General features: G+C 38.4%; 1 protein-coding gene across 5 annotated transcripts in view; it reads right to left on the bottom strand.

Annotated features, from left to right (window-relative positions):
- LOC102755387 (plakophilin-4) overlaps window positions 1–22,502 on the bottom strand; it is a 74,710-nt gene extending 52,208 nt beyond the window's left edge. For 2 of the 5 annotated variants that reach the window (XM_015565725.1, XM_015565726.1), the window contains exons 1-7: window positions 22,367–22,495; window positions 22,067–22,257; window positions 18,849–19,401; window positions 12,136–12,324; window positions 10,160–10,376; window positions 3,513–3,645; window positions 2,183–2,396 (exon numbers count right to left, since the gene is read on the bottom strand). In XM_015565725.1, coding sequence (XP_015421211.1) covers window positions 2,183–2,396; window positions 3,513–3,645; window positions 10,160–10,376; window positions 12,136–12,324; window positions 18,849–19,401; window positions 22,067–22,225 — 1,465 coding nt within the window. In that variant the 5' untranslated portion in view covers window positions 22,226–22,257; window positions 22,367–22,495. Of the gene's footprint in view, window positions 1–2,182; window positions 2,397–3,512; window positions 3,646–10,159; window positions 10,377–12,135; window positions 12,325–18,848; window positions 19,402–22,066; window positions 22,258–22,366 lie in introns of all 5 variants that reach the window. The other 3 variants (XM_015565728.1, XM_015565727.1, XM_006766448.2) reach the window with 3 other exon arrangements.
- Between the last annotated feature and the right edge of the window lie 2,114 nt (window positions 22,503–24,616).

Genomic DNA, 24,616 nt, shown 5'->3' with positions numbered 1-24,616 from the left:
CATGATTGTTTGCTACATTCCCAAATGTTACTGAATTGTAGCTGACAGAAACTGCAGCTCTGATTTCATAGTGAAAGCCAGTAGGGAATGGGATTAATTTTGAAAAAAAAAAGTTGTTAAAAATATTTAAATTAAATATTTCAAGCATGACAAACAGCATAGCAATTATTAAACAACACCTAGGTATCTACCATCCAGCTTTGTTAAATATTAATTGTTTTGTTTCAAATTACTTCTTTTTTAAAGACACAGAGCTAGATTATAGCCCTCAATCCCAGTTTCTCCAATACCCCCATCCTGTAACCACTATCATGAATGTATTATCATTCCAACAAAAACTTTTAACTTTATTGAATATGCATATATCAAAAATAATTTAGCCCTGCCTGGTTTGGCTCAGTGGATAGAGTGTCGGCCTGCAGACTGAAGGGTCCCAGGTTCAATTCCGGTCAAGGGCATGTACTTTGGTTGTGGGCACATCCCCAGTGGGGGGTGTGCAGGAGGCAGCTGATCGATGTTTCTCTCTCATCGATGTTTCTAACTCTCTATCCCTCTCCCTTCCTCTCTGTAAAAAAACAATAAAATATATTTAAAAAAAAATTTAAAGCCTCAACCCGAATATTTATAAAAATAGTATAATAATATTTCTGGAGATTTACCCATGTCGCTAGATTGCTTTAATACACTTATTTTAACCTTGTATATGCTTTCATTGTGTGAGCATACTGCCATTTATTTAATCATTTGCCTACCAATGAACATTCAGTATTTCCCACTAATGCTCTATTATAAATAATGCTGCCGTTTATTTGCCCTCCGGCAGAATCTTTCTTTCGCTTTGACCTCAAGCACTCCTGCACCTACCTGATAGTGTTGCAATGTTCAGTCTCTCAAGACATATAGCTCGGTTCCTCCTGGTCGCTCACTCTTCACACTAATCCGTCATGACTTGACCATGAATAGTTCTCTAACTGTTCCCTCTTCTGCCCCACCCACCTCTTCTATTATTGATAGAGCTCAAGCTGTTGTTGTCTTTAGACTCCTGACATCCTCATAGGCCTCTCAGATGCTAGGTTCATCCCCTTCCAATCAACCCTCCACCTGCTGCCTGAGGAAGAATGCGGTTAAAAGCCAAAACTGGCTCTGTCCTGCCCTGCCTTCATCCCCACTGCATGCGGGACACAGACCCCTCATTTAGGTTCCCCAAACAAGGCCTGCATCTCTCTCTAGCCTGGTCTCCCTTCAGCATCCTCTTCTGGCTGGTTCCTCTGACTTTACCTCCATCCCATGCTGGCTCTGAGCCTCTGCTTATGACTTGAAGTATCTCCTCTGTTTACTCAGCCAAAGCCTCCTCATCCTTTAGGACAACTTCAGTTTCACGTCAAACAGGGAACTTCCCTACCCATTCATGCTCTGTGCTCCTGTGCTCCCAATGTCTCTTTTAAAAAATAAAAATAAAAATAAAATTTTATTGAGAGGAAGGGAGAGGTAGAGAGAGAGAGAAACATCAATGATGAAAAAAATCACTTATTGGCTGTCTCATGCATGCCCCCTACTGAGGATCGAGCCTGCAACCCAGGAATGTGCCCTTGACTGGAATCCATCTGGGACCCTTCAGTCCACAGGCCGATGTATCCACTGATCCAAACCAGCGAGGGCCCAATGCCTCTCTAATGAGTCCTTTAACTTGCCATTTTTCACTTCCATCCACAGGACCTCATGTTCCTCCCAAGTCTGAGTGCTACCTGAGGGCAAGGACTGAGTTCTATTCATCCCCAGGTCCTAGGAAAGCATCTGAGGTACTAACAGGCATTAGGACTTGGGCTGAGCTGAAGTGGAAGGCAGCTGGTCCATTAAGTGTAATATTTTATTTTCAAAATAAAGGAGAGACAGTCTTTTTAAATGGAGATTTACTATGGAATACATAATAAAAACGACATTCCACCATCTATGAACAAGACATCTGTTAGCTGACACTTCTGCATCTCTAAGCATAACTATCCTAGCATCACCAGAGAGCCTTCTGAATCATTGCATTAAATTACACTCAGCCTACGTCACAGTTGTGAGCACTATTTCATCTCCTATCTACACCCACCAACTCCTTCACAAGGCACCATACAAGGGCACAGTCCAGACCGTTTCAGCATTTCCTCCAGGAAAGATCACATTCTTTACCCACCTGTAACAAGCTCCCTTACTTCTGCATCAACAGATTTTCTCAACAGTCTCAACAAGGCAGGTATCCCACCAACATTCTTCATTGCTATTTTATTTTCATCTGTCGACTTGCCAAAAACAAGATTTCGGAGGGCACCACAAGCATTCTTCTGAACTTCCAAAACTCTGTGGTCCAAAAGGTCAACCAGATGCTTGATTCCCCCTAACCTACACACCTAGAATGAGAAATATTAGGTACCAGGCCTAAGTGACATAAGATTCAGCAGTGATCAAACAAAAGTCTTTTATAAAAAGATCACAGGAAATGGACAACTCCAGATAATTTCAAAAGGTTACTTTTCATTCCACATAACCCATCTTTTCTAAATGTTAAGGACACTATCCAAGATGCAGCTCATTTCCTGGGCACATGACTTAAAAAAAGGAAGGGAGACCAAGGTGGATTAATGGCAGGTGTAGGTAGCACAGTCCTACTCCAACCCTCTGAAGACAACAGGGATGTGCTTCCACTCTCGAGTGCAAAGAACAAATACACAAGCACAACAAAGCTATATGCAGGGTTGGAAATCACACAGAAAAGGATCTGTGACTAAAGTCACTGGATTCTTAGAACTGTTTCTCTAAGCTACTCTCTTTAAATTTTCTTCCATTTGTCAATTCATTCGTACATTATGTGAATATTTCTAGACTTTATTTACTGCATCCACCTTTAGGTCCACAACTGGTATGTTGTTTTGCATATTAAATCGAGGCGAAACACTTAAGTTCTATGTGAAATTGCAGGGGGTTGGGGGATGGCTTAAAATGTTAAAAGAAATAATCTGTATGACATAGGACACCAGCCAATAAGTAATGACTCAATGTGTTTCTGCAAATGCCAAAAAACGTAAAAATGTGAACTAAAATATTCGTATATGTTCAGTATTAGTAATGGTCATAAATCTTCAGTAATTTTACTTAATTGTATGTTGGCCCCAGTCTTGACCAGAATCTTATGAAATACATGAGCTCATTTGTTTTAGACATACTGTAATTTTTATGCAAAATACTTTACAAATGCAGTTTAAATTGATCTTTGCTTCATGTTTTATATTTTTACAAATAACCTAATGAGTGGACACATAATTTGAAAGTGCTAAAAGTACTCTAAGAAATATACTCATCCCAGTTTTCCCTGAGAAATACTGAAATGCACAATTACGAAGTGAAAGCGTCCCTGGTATCAGAATCCCTCTAAAAGGGCATCTGGTAATTTCTTAAGCACGCAGGCATGCGACTGCTAAACGCAAAGCCACTGCCTCTGCCTGCGGCCCAGGCATTGGGTCCTGTACCTCCATCTTGACTTTGTTGTCACCGAAGCACAGGTGCTGCAGGTAGGCCGCTGCGTTCGCCTGCACGGAGGGGAACTGGTGCTGCAGCATGTGAATGACCTCAGGCAACTCGGGATCACGCCAGGCGAACTCCCTGCATGAGGAAAAGACGGCTTCAGAAAGGAGGCCCATGTTTTTAACAATACAAAACATTTGGCACAAGAAAAAAGCTCAGCTGAGACCAAAACGGGAAGTTACAAAAGTCCTAAAATACAAGTATATGTGAATAATTTTCCCCCTGATGAACATATGCAGAGGCCCAGATGCTTAGGATCCTAAAGCAGTCATGATGCACAGATGCACAGAAAGAGATTCAAGGGGGCAGACAAGTTCTTAACATGAGGAACGTTCTCATTTTCCTTGCCTTGATTCTAATTCTATGCCTCTCTACCTATAAAGAAATTCACAAGGCTCAGGTAAATAAGTGTACTTTAGCTAAGTGAGATGTCATGCTTGCGGAGAGGACAAAGGGCTGGTGGAAATACACAGATCGCAAATGCTGTGGGCCTGATGATTTTCAACAAGTGTCATGTTTATTGGCTGCTCTTGATAATTATAAGAAACACAGAAAGTTATTAAAAGTATTTTCTTATCAGCAATCCTATGTGCAGAAAATTGAAACACTGCTGGCATTTTCTGCTGGTCTTTTTTCAAAATATGTGCAAATGTGCACACGTGTGCATACAGAATTTTTTCCAAAGAACTGGATTATTATTGAATAGCACTTAACATTTCATGAGTATCTATTCTGTGCCAGGCACTATTCTAGGCATTTTATCCACATTATTAGTAATTTATTCTTATAGCAGCCTTATGGATTTGGAGAACAAGGCAGAAAGATGAAGCGACCTGTCTAAAGTCACCCAGCTAGCCAAGAGTAGAGCAACATTTGAACTCAGGCAATCTGAACTCAGAGCCTTGAAGCCTAACATCCTATGTTATCTCTCCTACTTCCTGTAAAAGAAGTATACAATTATACTAAGCATATATACTTTTACATTTTGTTTTTTTTCGGTAACATCACACTGTCAGAATTTTCAGATGTCAACTGATTGCCCCACTATTTGGAATCCTTTTTAAATATGAATTTATGCTTATACCATATGCAGACCAATTTCTTACAAAAAGTTAAAAGAGCAATAAATTCGCAGACTTTGATTACAGGACAAAGTAAACTGTTAATCCAAAAATGAATTAATATTGAATAAACTTTTTTTCCATCCCCACACAATTACAAGTTATTTTCTTGTTATGAGAACTTTTAAGGTTTACTCTCCAAACAAATATATTTTCAAATACAAACTACACTGTTCTTAACTGTAGTCACCATGCTGTATATTATATCCCTAGGAACTATTTATTTTAGCTGGAAGTTTATAGCTTTTGACAACCTTCACTCATTTCTCTCACCCTCAACCCCTGCCTCTGGCAACCACCAATCTGTTCTCTGTACTGATGAGTTTAGTTTTGTTTTGTTTTTCCAGATTCCACATATAGGTGAGGGCATATGGTATTTGATCTGGTAGTCTGTGTCTGACTTGTTTCACTTAACATAATCCTCAGGGTCCATCCATGTTGTTGCAAATGGCATGATTTCCCTTTTAATGGCTGAATAATATTCCATTTGTACATATACCACATTTTCTTTACCCATTTATTTCTCTATGGACACTTAGCTTGCTTCCACAAAAACACTTAAATTAACAACCCCAGTGATATTTCTATTGCCCATTTTTTTTTGTTTTTTAAAAAATATATTTTATTGATTTATTACAGAGAGGAAAGGAGAGTGATAGTTAGAAACATCGATGAGAGAGAAATATCGATCAGCTGCCTCCTGCACACCTCCTACTGGGGATGTGCCTGCAACCAAGGTACATGCCCTTGACCGGAATCGAACCTGGGACCTTTCAGTCCGCAGGCCGATGCTCTATCCACTGAACCAAACTGGTTAGGGCTTGCCCAGTTTTTAAAGGCCTGGTGTCTCTCTTGGTCTTGGAAGGCTCCATGCATTAACAAATATTTAGTGAAACCTTACTAGGCTGCAGGTGCTAGAGGTACAAACATTGAATTTAATTTGGTTTTATGGATGCTGAACTAAAGAGTTTAGTCTTAATACCAGCACCAAATTATTACCTATTTATTTTACTGGCCTCAGCATTGAGTCAAGCGCTTTACACATTATTTTATTTACCTCCATTGTTGCCCCATGAGGTAATCACTATTAAATAACTTTAGATATAGACAAAGAACCAATGAAGTGGTGAAGGTTAGTGAAAGCCAGGTGGTCTATAGACATGGTGAGGCAAAAGTAGGTTTACAGCTGTTTGTATAAAAAATACAAAAGTTAATAAATAATAACACAAGAATAAACTGTGTTTTGTGTACTCACCACTGTAAACTTACTTTTGCCCCATCCTGTATTGTCAGCAACAGAGAGCTAATGGAGGTTTTGAAACAGAAGAGTGACATTTATAAGGAAGATACTCATCCATTCTCTCTGTCTTGCTGGGACCACTCTAATAGCCTCCTACATGTTCTCTCTGCTTCAAGCGCGCCCCCTCCTCTCATCCACTCTTTGCACAGCTTCCATATGATTCTCTGAAAACTGAAGTCAGTGGAAATTTCTGGCTTGGAGGACAGCCTGGATGACCATTTCATGAATAGACATTAAGAACACCACAAATGGCCCAGCCTGTGTGGTTCAGTGGTTGAACACTGACCCATGAACCAGGAGGTCATGGTTCAATTCCTGGTCAGGGCACATACCTGGGTTTCGGGCTCAATCCCCAGTAGGGGGCATGCAGGAGGTAGCTGATTGATGATTCTCCCTCATCATTGATGTTTCTATTTCTCTCTCCTCCCTTCCTCTCTGAAATCAATAAAAACATTTTAAAAAAATTACATTACAGAAGAATGTAATCTTTGAAAGACGGGAATTACCGCAGGAGCCTCATATTCACCTGGCTTTCCGCCTGAGGGCACTTTTGGGATTATAGCATAAGAAGCACAGACCCTTAAGGAAAGTATCGATGATGAGCTTAGTGAGCTGAGAGAGACTGGAATTTGGAGATGCCAAAGTGGTTAGAACTTGTACGGCAGGGTAATGGAGAGCAGGGAACTATGCAGAGCAGATTCTACATGTGTGTGGGAGGATTATTTACCAGTTTGTAGTTGAGTGTTGGGCTGTGCATGTATAGGGCACATGTACAGGTCAGGTGGAAAGTGGCTACTGCAGGACTGAGAGCTAAGCATGTGCCTGCTTTGACAGCATGTTGGCTAAAATTTAGAGCTGAGTTTATCCCAGGTGATGGTGGACTTCCATCTCAATCAGAGTGCAGACCTTACTGAGTACCTAATCTCACAAACCATACCAGAGAGTAAGGGCCATGTGCTAGGAGTTAAACAAATCGGAAATAGACACGTCCTAACAAAGAACAAAACCAATCTCAACAGAATCAAAAGCATCTGCCAGTAATTGAGTTATCTGCCACAATAAAACCTCAGAACCCTAACAGGAGACAACATAATCCCGAGTCCCTACAATGTATCATCCATAACAGTTCACACATAATTTAACTGGTAGGCCTCAGAAGAAACTAAAAAATATGACTTACAAAAGTGTAAAAAACCCAAATAATAGAAACAGACCCAGAGAAAACATAGATGTTGGAATTATAAGAAGAGGACTGTAAAATGGTTATTATAAATGTGCTCAAAGTCTTAAAGGAAAAGATGTATATAAGAACTGAATAGATGGGGAATATTATCAGAGACATGGCAACTGTATAAGAAAAAGAAAAAAGAAGCAAATGCAAGTATGTGAAATAGAAAAAATTCACTGGATGAGCTTTAAACGTATTGGAGACTGTAGAAGAGACAATAAATTTGAAGACAGGTCAATTAAAAAATCCAATCTGGAGAATATATAGAAAAACAGATTTAAAAACCTGAAGAGAGCTTCAGTAACCTGTGAGATGTCAAGTTATACCAGAAGAAGAGGAGAGTAGTTTGGGACACACAAAAAAATACTTAAACAAATAATGGTGGAAAATGTCCCAATTTTGGTAAAAATCATCAACCAAAATTTAAAGAATCTTAGTGAATCTCAAGCAAGTTAAATGTAAAGAAAACTATACCTAGGCCTCTCACAATAGAACTGTTAAACTTAAAGAGAAAAATCTGAAAGACAGCCAGAGAGAAGATTCATTACATAATGAGAACAATGATACAAATGATGTCTGATTTCTCATTAAAATTAATGAAGATCTGATGACAATAAATGAACATTTTTTAAACTACCAGGGGGAAATTATACCTATCTATTCCAAAATTTATATCTAGCAAAACTAACCTTTAAAAACTAGTGAAATTAAAACATTTTCAGGTTTAAAGCTGAGAGAATTTCTTGCCACGAGATATGCAGCACAAGAAAAGGCTTTTTAGTTCGAAGGGAAATGAGGAGAGATAAAAAATTGAATTTATAGGAAGACAGGAAGAGAATTATAAGTAGTAAATATGTAGGAAAATACAATAACCATCTTTTATACTTCTATTACTTTCTTTAAAAGATAATTGACTATTTACAATAAAAATAATAACAGTATATTATGGATTTTATAATGTATGTAGAAGTAAAACATTTGACAATATATAAATGTCAAGGAGATGATAAATGAGATTATCCCATAGAATATGAAAGATTAAGCCCTGCTCAAAAAACATCACCAGGATGCTGTCACTTTAAGTCACTTTCCATAGGAAGTATTTTTGTTACTCCTTAAGATGTATTGTTAGTACTAGTAATCATTTTGCTTCCAAACTAGAAAACTATTTTAAAAAACCCTCACAGATCTCCTTTTATATAGAAAAAATGAATAATTTCTTCAGTCTTCCAGGAATTTTTCAGGCTAATTATAATGTAACATTAATCATAAAGTAAGTAGGATTAGAAGTGAGTAAACACTTAAGGCTGCCATTTTCAAAACAAAATTAAATAATAGTTAACATAAGCTTTTTATTTAGCTTTGAATATTCAAACTTCAAATTCACCTGGATTCCAGTTTCAGGTAGAAAAAATACACCTATTATTATAAGATAATCATTTATTCATCTTACAAACGCATTATCAGTAAGCATTCACATAATCAAAGCTAGCTATAACTTTTTTATGCATTAGACTATGAAATTATCATACTATGAATAGCTGAAATATATTATCATACATGAAATCCTTGTTTATAGTGAATCAACTCACATCAGAGGTCAGAACTGAATTCTTCAGGGACACATGTTAAACTCAAAGTTCTAATCACACCACTGCCTCTCTGGGTAGCTGTTCTTTTCTCTGTAGGTTCAGCCAAGGTATGGTCTAAATGACCTATAATTCAAAGCCCTTTTTAGGATTTCTCCATGTATTAGGGTGCCATAGTCTTTGTCATTTTGAATTTTTAAAAAACAAAATCATGTAAAGTATTTCTGAATTACATTAGAGGTGCTATTAGACAAATTATTTTACAAAATCCTTGAAATGACAAAAAGGTGGCAAGCAGAATAGCAGAATCAAATGTATATATAAACCATAAAGAATTTTAGAAAAAAGACTTAAGTGGAGTGGTTTTAGGAAAGCAGTGGGCTTCCCATTTAACTAAAAAATACCTTTAGCTATTTTGTTTTAATAACCAAAACCTCACTGATGCTTTTATTTCACATTCATTAGAATAAGTTGGTAGGTTGATAAAAATGAATTGATAATTATAACAATTTTCCAGTGAAACAACTATCTGTGGGCGAAGAGTGAATGAAATCTTGCTAATATATACCTTAAAATAGCACTCAAGCTGCTTAAAATTTAGCAATAATTTCACTTTTACAGAAATTAGAGTTCTCTTTCAGTTTCTAAACATCTTTATTTCCAGAATATTTTAAATGGCTTTCATTAAAGATGAGGCCAGCCTGTAATAAGCAAGTACTAAATGACTCATACTTATCTTAATAAAACACATTTTCTACATGTCCAAATAAAATTTACAAAAGGAAACATTTATTATTTGCCAAATATTTTTTGCTTATGAGAACTTTTTGTAAATGATTTTCTCTATGCCAAAGAGCTTTTTGAAGGACCAAGTTAATAAAAGCACAAAATAGCATTGATCAATATGATTAAAAATGTACAACACCGGTCTTTCCCATTTAAAACAACCATATGCGTTTCCTGAAGTCCTCATCTACGAAGTCAGTCAGGAAAAAAGGAAAAGTGGTAAAATGATCCTTTAAAAATCTTCTGTGTGACTCAGACTAAGAGACAGATCAGAGAACTGTCTTGGTGAAGTATTTCAATGATGAATGCTGCAGATATTCACACAGACCCATGCATTTTCTAACCTATTTTTAAAGCATTGAAAGAAGGAATCCATCTTCCTTCTTTAAAAGAATTATTTAAAATGAATTAACTACAATGACTTACAATACTGGAATGTAACTGGAAATATTAGAGATAAGGAGTTACCGATCTTATGAGTCTTGGCAACTTGAAAAGAAGTGAGAATAAAGGAACTGGTTGGCTTCTATAATTCTATAGCATTCTGAAGACACAAAACAGTACTTGCCTGGGGTCTTTCTGAATGCTATCTATTGATGGGGATCTCGTGGTGCCATCATCGGCCGGTGCTGTGTGCTGAAGTCTGTTATAATTGCACTCTTGCACTCGGTATTGTATTGGCCTGTAGGGCTCCGCATAGGTAGCTGTTGTGTTTAGAGCATAGTTATTTCTTTGGTATGTAAGGGTACTTCGTTGGCTGGACGTCCTTTGCAGATTTCCAATACCTACCAAAAAGTCAACATTTATTTTAAAAAGGTTAGTATGTTTTCCGTGAGGTGATACTTATCAAAGTCAAATGTTTGCAATTTCAAGACGGATTATAGTTTTTAACAACTGTATAACTTACTTACTTGTAGATTGTACCAATCTAGCTCATTAGTGCTAAAAAAAAGCACTTCAGTTTTTCGTATATGCTAACAATATACACTAACAATATTATGCTAATTTTATTAGCAGAAAAGAGCAAAAATGAAACTATAAATCTGATTCATAATAGGTCTTAATATGTTTATTAAAATTCAGTAACAGCAAGAGAAACATAAGAAAAAATTAAACTAATTTCAAAATTTCATTTTAGCAATAAAAAACAAGATATGTCAAATTTGCAGAAAATTAAAACTATCAAACTTTTAATAGTGTATATAGGTTACTCTGTTTGCCATGCATTTCATTTATAGACCTGTGGATTTTGATAACTTGGAAAGTGCACTGCACAAGAAAGAAGACTGATATATCAAATTCTACCATAGCTACTTCCTGAAATGATCGCATGATCCTATGTATAAAGGTACTGTACACCGGCCCAGCCGGCGTGGCTCAGCGGTTGAGCGTCGATCTATGAACCAGGAGGTCACGGCCAGGGCACATGCCTGGGTTGCAGGCTCAATCCCCAGTGTGGGGCGTACAGGAGGCAGCTAATCAATTATGCTCTCTCATCACTGATGTTTCTATCTCTCTCACCCTCTCCCCTTCCTCGCTGAAATCAATATTATTTTAAAAAAGATACTGTACACTGTATTTAACATTTCTTTTCTAATTATTGCAGTAGGTATTTCTCCAATGATTGATTGGAGAAATTCCGGCAATCAAAGAGTTTAATACCATTAGTTCTTAATCCTATTAAGAAACTGCTCAATATACAGAACGTAAGTGAAATATTTCTGCACTAACATTATTAAAAATTGGTACGTTCTACTAGAAGAAAAATCCTGCAGTGGACCAAATTATCAGCTTTGACAAAAAAACAATTCAAACACAGTCTTCACTCTCCTTTGTTCCTTTGTCTCCTAGGGTTGTGCTTTAGGGGGTTATCATAGCTACCTGGAATTCATTTGTGAACATGTAATAAACTTAAACTTAAAAAAAAAAAAAAGAAGTGGCCACAGGAGATTCCTTGAGCCAAACTGGCAGCACAATTTGCAGCTTCCATGGCCATGGGCTGCAGCTTCTGCTCTACCAACCACTACAGGCTGGTGTGGCAGAGATGTGAGGGTGAGTGCAAGGGTATGATGCACTAGCTCCCTATTTTTAGATTTCTTCACTGCATTCTGTCCCAGATTGAGTCCACCATAAAGAATGCTTTTCACATTCCATTCTTAAGCATTCGGAAGAAATCCATTATATAAAAAAGAATAACACCAAGATCACTTGAGACTATACACATGCTAAGTCAGAGATAGTGAAGTAACTCATATAGGGATTTCCTCCAAATACACATTCCAGGCAACAAAAAAATATCCCAATAAAAGCCTTCTTTTCTATATCTGATATAGTTCTAATCCAAGGACAGTCAGATTTACAGTTCCATTAACTTATTTGTGAATTTACAGCATAATCACTCTACTCACTGATTAGACTGAACTAAGGTAAAAAGATATTACCTAAAAGAGGTTAAAAAATGAACTTTTGTTTTACTGTCTATTGATCTGCTGCCACAGCCATTTTCTTGACAACCAGATTGGTGTGATTTCAGCTGATGCCCACCTGAGCCTGTGCGGTACAATGCTGTCTGTGATCCCTGGAGCTCCACAGTTCCGTGATTTGGACTGCGGTACACTGGGCTGTAGTAGGTCCTGCCCTCGTATATAGGAGTGATGTGCAATTCGGGAGACACAGCTGAACGAAGGTCTTGTCCAAGCTGGCTGTGCTGACTAGCATAGGAACTCCGTAAGCCTAGAGGCAGGAAAATGACATCGTTAAGAAAGAGAGAAAATTGTGGTGAGGTTAAAAGCCCTAATGAAACTCCTAGCCAATAGGACCAAATGTTAAGTCAAAACACCAAACCTAGTGAGTTTCACAAAGAAAGGATGTCAGGTATGAAAAGGACATCACATAAATTTTTAGAATAAAATTCTCTTAGTAGCAAGATAAAAGTAAATTTTCTAAGAAAAAGTAATAAGAAATTACTAATTGGTTTGATAGTCTGAAATTTATTCTCCCAATTGTAAGCTATCTTATCATGATGACCAAAAAGAGAATGTCCTCTTCTACCATTATACGATTTCCATTGTTAAAAACATACAAACGGTGGTTCAGTCTCCTTTCCTGCCCTGAAGAATTACCCTGTCTTACCAAGTGGGCAATCAGCTCCTTGAGGGCAGGGCCCACCATGTCCCACGCCTCCTTAAACCCCAACTCCTAAGACAATACCTACCTAGTAGTGCTTAGTGAAGGCTGATGGTCAAGAACTGTTTTGAAATATGTCTCTCAATTAATTCACTCATGATTTTTACAGGAAAATAGAATTTTACCTTACAATATTTGGAATATTACCAGTGAATTAGTAACACTTATTAAGTATTATCAAGTATTACTTTATTATTTATTATCAATGCAGTTTTTCTTTTTTTAAAAAAAACATCAACAAACAGTTGTTTTCATAAAAACTCACATACCAGATTCTTGTTTACCGTCTTTCCAGTGTAAAGAAAAAGTACAAAGTTAGTACATGAATACTAAATCATTTGAAATACTCTTTCATTCAAGTTGCTAATGACTACTGTTTATGCATGGGACTCATGATAAAAAAGTAGATTTCAAACCCAAACATTTTATTTTCTGAATAAAAGTGTATTAGTATATTCTATACTATCCTGCTCAGAAGTTTGTGATTCATCATCATGAGTAAGTAAAATCTGCCACTTGCTTAGAATACCAACTACAGTTTTATCCAAATATGAGCAAGAGAAAGCACAAATATATCTGAAGTCAGTCATATATTTGCTTTTAAAAAGGCTACAAATAATTAACACAGTAACTAATTATAAAAAGACAGCTTCATTCCCATCCTGTTAACATCTCAGTTAATCATACATAACTAAAAGCAAATGGGCTTGAGTGTGAGTGATAATTATATGTTGCTTACTGAGGAGTAGCAAGAAAGTTAATACATAAAACTTCTAAAATAAATGATTACCTATCCTGAAGAGCAAAGTGCCATGGGAAGAAACCAAATGCATCAATCTGGGTTTTAACCACTGGGTCCTCACTTGCTAAAATGAAGATTAAGGTTTAAACAATCCTGTATTTGGGGGATTATTCAGCCAAACCTTCTCATTTGAAAACCAAGGAAAATGAGAGCCCCACAGGAAATATGATTTATCTCCATCAGAGGTACTTCCTGGTAGGGCTGCGAGGAACAAAGGTCAGTGGTCTCTCACTGCACACTCTGCACTGGACATGCTATCCCTCAAGGGCCAATGAGAAGTGGTGTGAGCAACCTTGAACTCCACAGAGCCTTCTGCAAACATAAAGTGAAAGAGCAGGAGCAAGGTTAGCCTCCAGGGCTCCATGGAAGCCACTGTAATTCTAGAGATGATATTAGGATTGTTACTTGAAAGGTCTCACTTAAGGTTCTCAGCTTTTTATTACTGGCAGATTTCTCATTCTTTCAGCAGAGTACAAGCTCCTTTTCTTTATGGAGCTCGGGAGTGTTTGAACAAAAGGGCAGGCTCTGTTTTTTGTTAATGGTGATACAAAGCAGGCAGGTCAATATAGCCTGTCCTTGGTAATCTTATCAATATGAGGTGCAATGTTAACACTCAGTAGAGCCACAAACACTCTTGATTCACTGAGACTCAGAACATCACTCACACTTGGGCAGAGGCAAGCCTGGCGCTGGTGGTGGCCCCCAAAACCATGGTGCTTTGAGATAAGAACAAAGCATTCTGTACCAGTATTAGAACAATTAGATTCCCACCAGAGGCCCGATGCACATAACTCGTGGCCTTGGACCCGGCCCCTGCCTGCCTCCGCCTCCGCCACCCCCAGCACTGCCACCGCTGTGGCCGGGGGACTCTGCCTCAGCCCCGCCCACTGCAGCGGCTTTGTCCTGAAGGAAGGATGTCTGGTCTAATTAGCATATATGCTTTTATTATTATAGACTAGGTCTGGTGCACGAATTCGTGCACGGGTGGAATCCAGCTGGCCCGCCCCAATCGGGATTAATCGGGGGGAGGGGCTGTGGGCAGTTGGCTGGCCGGGCCAGCCTCCTGGTCAAACTCCTGGTCAAATTCCTGGTTGAGGGGACATTTTGCATATTAGCCTTTTATTATATAGGATGGTGGGAGGATCTGGCTGCATGCACTGCTGGAATCCATACAACATGAAAATACTGTAAATATTTACTATAATTTCATGGGAAAGGTAACAAAATGAGCTGACTTAGGACAATTAAAAGTGTCCAGTAAATACTCACTTACAGGACTACTAGTGAGATGAAACCACCATGTGACAGACTATAATGTGAAATAAAAGACTTATAGTGAGACGTAGTACTTTCTTGATATTATAAATCTTTGAGAATAACATAACAGTGACTATTACTATTTTATTTGCTTATTCATGAGAAAAAGTAAAACACAGGGTCCTATATATTAACATTTTAAGAATACAAAATTATATGGCCTCTATAGATTAAGTTAAATAATTATGTTTAGGAACCCACTTAATTCACTACCTTTTAAAATGAAAGACAACTAATTATGTTCTATAACTGCTAATAGAAATAATTGTTCCGGAAGTATTTCCACTGAGTAATTTTTATCTCCCCATCCTAACAGAAAACACTGATCTTCCACAACATACTTTTCTTTCCAATAGTTTCTATTTGCAATTCCAGAAACACATATTACTTTACCTGTTACAATGATATATTGCCTATGATTTAAAACTTTTATATTTAAGACATTGGAAATAAACACATATTTATCTCCCAAATATGGATTCTTTGTATTATTCTTTCAACTTTTCTTGGCATGTGATGTTTACACCAACATGAATATTTCAGTACAGACATTTTTTTTGTTGTAGGAATTAATATACACACATTACATCATCATTTACATTATGATCAGCAAATATCCAAGTGTCTGAGTCCATTATAAAATACTAAATTCATGCACTGGAGGGGGCGATCCCTCAGCCTGGCCTGCCCCCTCTCACAGTACGGGAGCCCTCAGGGGCGGGAGGCGACCCGGTGATCAGGGGAAGGCGACGCCCCCATCACACCACTGCCGTTGCCACTGCCAGCAGTGCAAGCCTCAGCGGGCCCTGCTTACCTGAGCCTGGGCGGCTGGGCAGCCGCCATCCGAGACTTGCCTCAGTCAGTGGGGGGTGCAGGAGGCCCCGAGGCCCTGGTGGGGTTGAGGGGACTCCGGCGGCAGGTGCAGAGAGTAGCCGACACTGCACCCCCCACTGTGGGTGCTGCCATCTTGTGATTGTGTGGCAGTCAATTTGCATATTACCGCTTTATAATATAGGATTGCTTCAGGCTTATTAACTAGCAGATTATTACTTCTTTGAAATCAAGAACCATAGCAAATATAATGACATCATTCTCTGAAGTAAGAATAAAAAGGGGAATTCATAAAATAGAATCCATATTTAGAATAAGTGGGCAGATAGATGATGGGAAACATTTTCAAGGAAAACCTTTGCTTCTTCTGAAGATGGTAGCATTCTAGGAAAAACTCTGTGCTAGGCTAGGTATAATTTTCCCTGACTGAAAGATAAAGTAATTTCATCTGTAAACCACAGGGTTAACAAGGTGCCAGTGTTTATGTGCTCACTCCTTTCCTGGGTTTCCACTTCACTCTCACAAAGAGATTACTGCACAGCCATTCTAGAATACACAGGGAGGAAGACAGAAATCTTCAGAACTATGTATCTTTTAAGATTACCTTGGGAGATAGGATTTCATGAATGATTCCTACCTCACAGTGCTGAATACTTTTCAGAGGCATGCCAGGAAATATCTAAGCCTGGTATACCTCTCTGATGGCTGAGTGAAGAGAGGTGGTTTTTCCACTAGGAATTTATTCGAGCTCAAAATCAAGTTCAATATTAATTCTTCATGAAAAATTATTCAATTAGAAAATCTCAAAAAGGATTTACCTTTCCCAGAGGCCATAAGGAAAACATATTAATTTTACTACACAAAAATATTAAAAAATTCTATAAAGCCCTGGCCAGGTTGCTCAGTTGGTTGAAGTGCCATCTTGTGCACCACTCAGTAGAGCCACAAACACTCTTGATTCACTGAGACTCAAAACATCACTCACACTCGGGCAGAGGCAAGCCCAGCACAGTAGATTGCGGGTTCGATTCCAGGTTGGGGTGTGTACAAGAGGCAACCGATCAATCTTTCTCTCTTACATCAATGCCTCTCTCTCTCTCTCTCTCTCTCTCTCTCTCTCAAGTCAATAAAAACATATCCTTGGGTAAGAATTAAAAAGAAACGTCTGTAACTAAGAAATACTAAAATCGAAGTCAAAAGACAGATTAGAAAATGGGGGAAATAACTGAGGAAAATTTATAAGGGACTAATTTATTTCAAGTATAAAAAGGTTTACACCTTATAAAAACAAGCAAAAGACCTGAACTTACGGTTTGCAAAAAAGAAATAAGATGGCTGATAAACATGAAATCTTCCTCCTTTGGCATAACTCAGTAAGGCCATTTACAACAATAAAGCACAGTTTTGCCTACTACATTGGCAAAAATGAAACATTTCGTGCTAGCGAAGGGACAATGGACACAGGCACACTCAGACTAGTCGTGGACATTTAAATCTGTGCCACCTTCCTGGAGGGTAATCTGACAATACATCCTTAAGAACCAGTATGTAGTATGATCCAGCAATTCTATGTCATGAAGTGGATCCCATAGCTATCTTAGTATCTATGTGTAAATATGCAGGAAGAACAATATACGTATTGGGCACTGTTGTCTCCAATAGCCCCAAATGAAAACAACCTAAATGTCTATTAATAGGGAAGTGATTAAATAATTATAATACATCTATAAAAATGAGGTCCTAGGCATCCACCGAGAGAATGAAGTAAGCTCTCAGACATTAAAAAAAGAAGAGCCCTAGTCGGTTTGGCTTAGTGGATAGAGTGCTGGCCTGTGGACTGAAGGGTCCTGGGCTTGATTCCGATGAACAGCACATGCCTAGGTTGCGGGCTCAATCCCCAGAAGGGAGCGTGCAGGAGGCAGCCAATCAATGATTCTCTCTCATCATTGATGTTTCTCTCTCTCTCTCCCCCTCTCCCTTCTTCTCTGAAATCAATAAAAATATATTTTAAAAAGAAGATACATCTTATAGAATCCCATCAGTATAAAAGCACAATATATGCACATCTGTATATAATGTATATATTTATATATACAAGCAAACATTCTGGAAGGTACATGAAGTGGTGAGTGGGACTGCATCGGGACAAAGAGGAGCTTGAGACTTTCCCTTCTCACTTATTATTTTTTTTGTAGTTTCAATATTTTTTTTACCATTGTGTATATATTATTTAAAAAATATAATTTAAAATACTAGCTGAAGGTAAGTTTCATTTTATTTTTTTTATTTTTTATTTATTTATTTTTTTAAATATACTCTATTGATTTATTCTACAGAGAAGAAGGGAGAGGGACAGAGAGCCAGAAACATCGATGAGAGAGATCGATCAGCTGCCTCCTGCACGCCTCCCAGTGGGGACGTGCCCGCAACCAAGGCACACGCCCCTGACCGGAATCGAACCCGGGACCCCTGAGTCCGCAGGCCGACGCTCTACCCACTGAGCCAAACCGGTTCGGCAAGTTTCATTTTATAAAGAACCATGCCTACATATTGTTTGGGAAGCCCTCCATGAAGATAGCCTGAGGGAAATGGCTGTAACATCAGGAAGCTGGCTGCTGTCTTTCTCATTTAATCTAAGTGGCATTTGAAGCCAATTCATAATAACTTTGTGTTGTTCCCAATGGGATGCTAAAATCAAAGCAGTTGGTGAGAAAATCCATATTCTAGCCTATACTATGAAAGCATTTTTTCAAAATATTAATATTTAAACGGATATTTTGATACTACCTTTTAACATAACTTGGGTTTGGATATGGGTAGGCCTAGGTGGTAAAAAACCTTTCATTAAGCAAATATACTAACAAATAGTGTAGAATCCCAACCATTCTTCTAAAATGCAAAATTACCTTTATATCCTAATACTGTGAGAGAAAAAAGTTTATTCACTGCAGAAGAGGTTAGGTGATGTGAACTATAGAGTCCAAAAGATCGGTCAGCCTGAAGTCTGCAGTATACATTTTGAGAAGGGCACACAAGCTTCCCATGTTGTCACGCTCTATTTTAGAGAAAATTGCACAGATGTTCTCACAGGACTTTATGCAGTGCTGTTACCTGTACTCACCTGTCAGGCTGTCTGGCCGGGGTGGAACCATCCTCTCATAAATGTCATACTGCTGCGGTCCAAATTGCTCCATGTCGTGAACAGTCCTTTGCAGTGAAGGTCCCAGATGTTGTGGTACGGCGGTCATCCCTGAGCGTTTGGGGGACGACGACCCCACCTGGCCTTGGGATGGGGAAGCTACTCGCGTCTGTGCATCCGTCAGGGTCAGTGGGGACCCGACTCTGACAGTGGTTTGGTACTGAGGGGTTGGTCCGTTGGGATTGGAGGTCTGCCGGGAGGTGACCGACCCAATCCTCCGCACAGCTGCTGGGGAGGCGGGTCTTTGTGCAGAGTACGGAGATGCTGCCCGCTGAGCAGGTAATGTAGTGGAGGAATACGCACTGGGGTTCAGTGGTCGGGAGTCGGTCACTGATGGAGAGCCAAATCCACTACCCAGAGAAGTTCTCAGTGACCCCCTTGAAGGAGACACGCCTGTGCTGATAACATAAGAAGGAGACTGTGCTCTAGATGGAACTGAACTAACTCTTCTCATGGCCCGATTGGCTACTGATGGCTGATAAAGGGGAAAAAAGAGAATGGGTTTATCCAAGGTTTTGTGTCCATTGTCATCACAGAAACAAACGCATATAGCTCACGACAACATGATTATTTTAGGCATCTAAGTTTCTTTTCCTTTTTATGCTTTAGAGCTGGATCTTAATATTTCCTTATTGTGTTTTTCTTACTCTACCTTTTTTTGGAGGCACAATCTCTAACTTTCCCCCTTCAGAAAACTAAATTCAAACAGTAAAGAGAGACCTAAAGACATTTAATTTCCCTTTTTTTTTCTGTCTTTAATTTTTGCCCTCTTGTCTATGCATTTCCAAAACACATAACACACTGTATTGCAAGTACGACATGTTACTGGAGCAATGTACTTATTTTGTTCCCCAAGAGTCAAATTTTGGCCAATATGATGTATTTCTGTACAACAACAAAAAATTTGGATTCATTCATGTAATGTAGCTAGAGGAGCATGTATAATTGTTTAGTCTTTATGGATTGGCCCCATTAACAAAAGGAATGTGTTCTCTCAATGCAGAATAAATGAATGTTTGGACAGCGCCCACCCTCTCCCATGAATTAACTCTCCAGGGACAGCCTGTTTGCACAGGTGCTGAGCCAAATTTGTCTCTTCTTTTAGCTCTAGTGTGGCCTCTAGCGATTTTAGCCAATTCTTTTACCCCCTTTAATCTATGAGCTCTTATCTTTAGCTGGTGGCTTTAAAGAGATACACAAAAAGGTACCCCCCAAAAATCTGTTCCCACTGGAGGAATGCCAAAGTCTCTGCTGGGTTCCTGGCCTAGCCAGCTGGAAAAGACCAGAATGAGAAACGAAAAACATTTCTGCCAAAGCTGGTCCTTCTGTGAATCTGTAGACTCCCACAAACATTGGGTCTCAGATCCCTTTCTCAAAGCGGTGCAACAATGAAGAATATGGGCTGGACTGGGGAATGGGCCTAAGGGGAACAGGCAGGGGAAACAGACACTAGGACACTGGTTACAAGCCCAGGACCAGGCACTCGCTCAGTATCTCCTCAGTGATTGCCATTACCCTGTCACTGTTAGTTGGGCAATGACGGAAGGAGACAGGGATAAGACAGGACTTTGTACACTCCTAGATGTCCTAAGAGAAAGCATGCCTAGTCTCCAGGTGTCACAGCTACTGGGCTGGCTGAAACACCTGCTCTGAGACCTCATGCTCAAGCTCAGTTCAGGAAAGGCAATAGCCATGGAGAGTAGAGGATCTGAGGAGGGAAGAGAATTGTTAATAAACAACAGGCAAGAAAAAGGGGGTTAAAAATTAGTAGACAGCTGGAAAATTAAAATCTGCGCTTTGGGTTTAATAGTGCTAAAAATAAGAAAATCCTACATACGAACTTTTTACTACCAAAATGGGATGATACTTGGCCCAGATAGCTAAAAAATATATTGTCCAGACTATATCTAAATTAAGTTCACCCCCTTGCAACTTAATTCTTTAGCTCTAGAAACAAAATAAACTTATTATAATTAAAATAAAAGGTAACATGACCACTTTTAGAGGGAAAAAATAGACAATTCTGTAGTTAAGATTATTATTAAAAAGTGTGACTTCAGATCTGCTGACAGAAATTCACCTCAGATATGAACTCCTGGAAACATTTAGTCCAAAGTTTCTCAAACTTTTTCATCAAAGCATTCCTAACAGCAAAGGAGTAAATGTATAATCTGAGGACTGGGGGTGTAGCTTGAAGTAGATTGCTTCAGGCAATACAAGATTTTTTGTTTTAGCTTCAAATTTGATGCATTGTATTTGTATTTGTTTTAATACAGAAATGTTTCTCATTTCTTAAAAATTTTCCCTAGATTGTTGAGCCCAAGTTCTACTGTTTCTCCTCTGGCACTGGGAACCCTGGCTGACTTCTGTGGTATTTTCAGGGGTTCCTGTACTGCATTAGGGGAAGATTAGTGTTTGCCTAACTTGTTTGATCATCTTACCATGTCTCAGGTTCAGAGAAGTCACTAAGGTACTTGGACAGACAGTTATCCTCACTGATTACTGACACTCGGAACTCCTACCGCTTCTATTAATTCTGGAATATGCTGGTGGACTGAAGTGAATAAAGTGGCAACTAGCCAGGACCTAAGAAGTTTTATAAACATATAAGCAATATTATTTTTTTGATTATCAAGTTAGAAAACCCTTAAGAGAACGGTCATGCTTCTGTAGGCAGAACTATCTATATGCTAGCAAAGGAAAGAAATGTGTTCTCAGGGAGCAATTCCAATGATGAAAGCAAAACCTTTGGTTGGAATAGGTCACTCCACATGCAGGTGTGGAACCAGTGCTCTGCCCGCTAGGGCTCCGGAGCATACTTTAGCTCTAGTCTTTTCCACACAGCTCTCTCTCACTCCCCTCATGCTAAACTTGCTTCTTTTAAAATAATTACTCTTCTGTGTCTGGAATTTATCAGAATTCATTAACAGGAGCTCATTTAAACAATTAATATATTTTTAGGCTTCATGCCTAAAAATTCCTTAACACCATAGACTTGCACAACGTAAAATGTATTCACTATTTTATCCTTTCTATAAATTAAAAATTGTACATATTGGTTTTACTTTTTAAAAATACTTATAACAGATATTCTAATTAGGAGGGTATTTCTTTACAAGGATCTTGATGTGTTGGTTTACCTGAACCAGAGTTTGTCCTTCAGCTCTTGAATGCCTCACCAAATGGTTATTAGTGGATGCTATGAATGAGTGCGATGGTCTATTGTCTGCCTTACTCAAGTTCTGGCTGTTGTGGAAACTTCCTGTTTCCTGGTATCCACTGTCGGAATAAGAATTCATCTGCGTTGAACTTCTTGAGTTACCCAATGATCCTGTAGGAATGAAACCAGCAGGAAATACCTTTATTTTACACTTCTGAGGCTCATATTCAAAAAGAAAATATTAAAGAAAATCTAATAGTGAAAAGATAACACAACAGACCCTCACTTTCATGGAGAGATGTCTGCTCTGGTGAATAGAGGGCGCCTGGCTCTGGCTCTGTCCTGATGAGATAGTTGTTGGGATGGACAGTGTCAGAAGCTCTAGGCTTGTTTACACCAGGGTTTGGCACATCTGTAAGAAGACAAGTTTAATGAGCTAAATCTAAGGACAATCTTACATAAAAACTTACTACAAAGGTTCAGTTATTTATCAGTTATGTATTATAACCTTTACATTAATACAAGACTATTTCTACCTTAAACTGTAGAATCATTTGCCTTTTTTCTATAAGAGTTTCATATGCTCACTTTATTAATATATTTTGCTAAATGTCATGTTCATTTTGATTACCAGCCTCAAGTTAATTTATACAATATATTAAATAAATGTTCTCCCTTGGAAAACTCACCTCTCCGGTGACTTCCTCCAAGAGGATTCACAGACTCTGCGTGATAGTGGTGGCTAAGAACTCAAAAAGACCTTCTATAATGGAAACTTCTGAACTTAAACTCATATGGTATTCATATTATTGCTTGGTAATGAAACCTCTGAAGACAGGGTTAGCATTTCATATCATATTTTATATCATCTAAAATCAATGGAAAGCTGTATAGTTTTCAGTTACAAAATAATGGAAACTTTAATCTCTTCAGAGTTGCAAAGAAAGAAGACTTTAATTTCTTAACCACTTGCTTTTTTTTTCTTTTAGTCTTTTGCCAAATGAATATAGACAAATCTAACCTGATATTGTCTCCTCTGGGCAAATCTAGTCCTTCCATTATCTTGTTTTACTGTCAACTGTACCATTTTTCCATCTTGAACTTAAAAAAAGAACAATGTATCTCCTTTCCCCCTATTTCAATTTCTTTATTTTTTTATGCTGTAAATTTCGGTGATGTAGATTATATTGCCTTTTCCCAATTTCATTTACATATGTCCTATTTTCTCTAGTATCTTCAAAATGCACTTGCCCATGTTGTGATTATCTTAAGTCTTTCCTTCCTCAAATTTCATCCTCATGTTGCTAACAAACATTCTTTTTTCAGAAATACTGCTTCACTCTCACTTCAAAGATTTGAATTAAATCTTGTATCACATACTGAGCTCCATAAACAATCGTAAGGATTTCAATGCCTTCATTTCTCTTTCCTTTCTGATTTTCTTCCTTTACTTATTAAGAGCCTATTATATGCCAGGCCCTAGTAATGTAGTTATGAGAGAAGACAGGGCATGTGTATGTGTGAGGGAGAGGGAAAGAAAGAGGGAGAGGGAATGAATGAATGAATGCCAAAGCAGCTTAGGAAAAATTTCCTAAAGGAAGATCTAAGCCAGTGATGGCGAACCTATGACAAATAAATATCAAAAATATAAATCTTTGTTTTACTATGGTTGCAAATAGCAAAAAATTTCTCTATGTGACAGGGCACCAGAGTTAAGTTAGGGTTTTTCAAAATGCTAACACGCTGAGCTCAAAAGGTTCGCCATCACTGATCTAAGCAGTATCCACTTATCACAGGTCAGTTTGTCCCTTCTACCCCTCTCCACTAGAATATAAGCTCAATGTGGGCAGGAACTTTGGCCTGTATACTGTTTCCTAACTGCTTCCTTGGTGCCTAGGATAGATGCATAACACTCGGTAGTGCCCAGTGAATATTTATTGAACAAACTCCCAACAAGAATAGCAGTTCTGAGTGCTGATTTACGCCTGGCATCATGCTAAGGCTTTATTTTACTGTCCTCAATAAAGTTTGTCTATGTGAAGGGAAGTAAAACTTTTAGGCAGTGCTGATCAGGCTGGTTTTGAAGGTACAAGGGAAACTGGGGAATCCCACTACATTCTAACCCTTCAACTTGATGTCAAATTCAATTCAAGGCTTTGTTTCCTAGCCTCAGGAAAGATTTGCTGACATTCTTAATATAGGTTTTTACCTACCTACCTCTTGACTTATTATTTGACAGTATACTTTAGGTGGTAGAATTGTGTCAGTTCTGAATTGTGTCAGTTCTGAAGTTTGGTATTTCGATAAAAATTACAAAGGTTATATGGTTTCCCCAGTACATGTTGAAACATGATCTAAGTATCTATCAGGCTGATAGAGTTATTGCTTCATTCGTAAGTCTTCTGCGTGAAATTCCAGAGTTCTAAAAATTCTTACTTAGCAATTCTTAAAAGGAGTTTTATTAAGGACTAGAGGCCTGGTGCACAAAATTTGTGAAGGGGGTGGGGGAAGTCCTCAGGCTGGCCTGCGT

Source organism: Myotis davidii, unplaced genomic scaffold (genome assembly GCF_000327345.1).
Source record: "Myotis davidii unplaced genomic scaffold, ASM32734v1 scaffold59, whole genome shotgun sequence".
Classification (NCBI taxonomy): domain Eukaryota; kingdom Metazoa; phylum Chordata; class Mammalia; order Chiroptera; family Vespertilionidae; genus Myotis; species Myotis davidii.
This window is presented reverse-complemented; position numbering and strand designations above follow the sequence as displayed.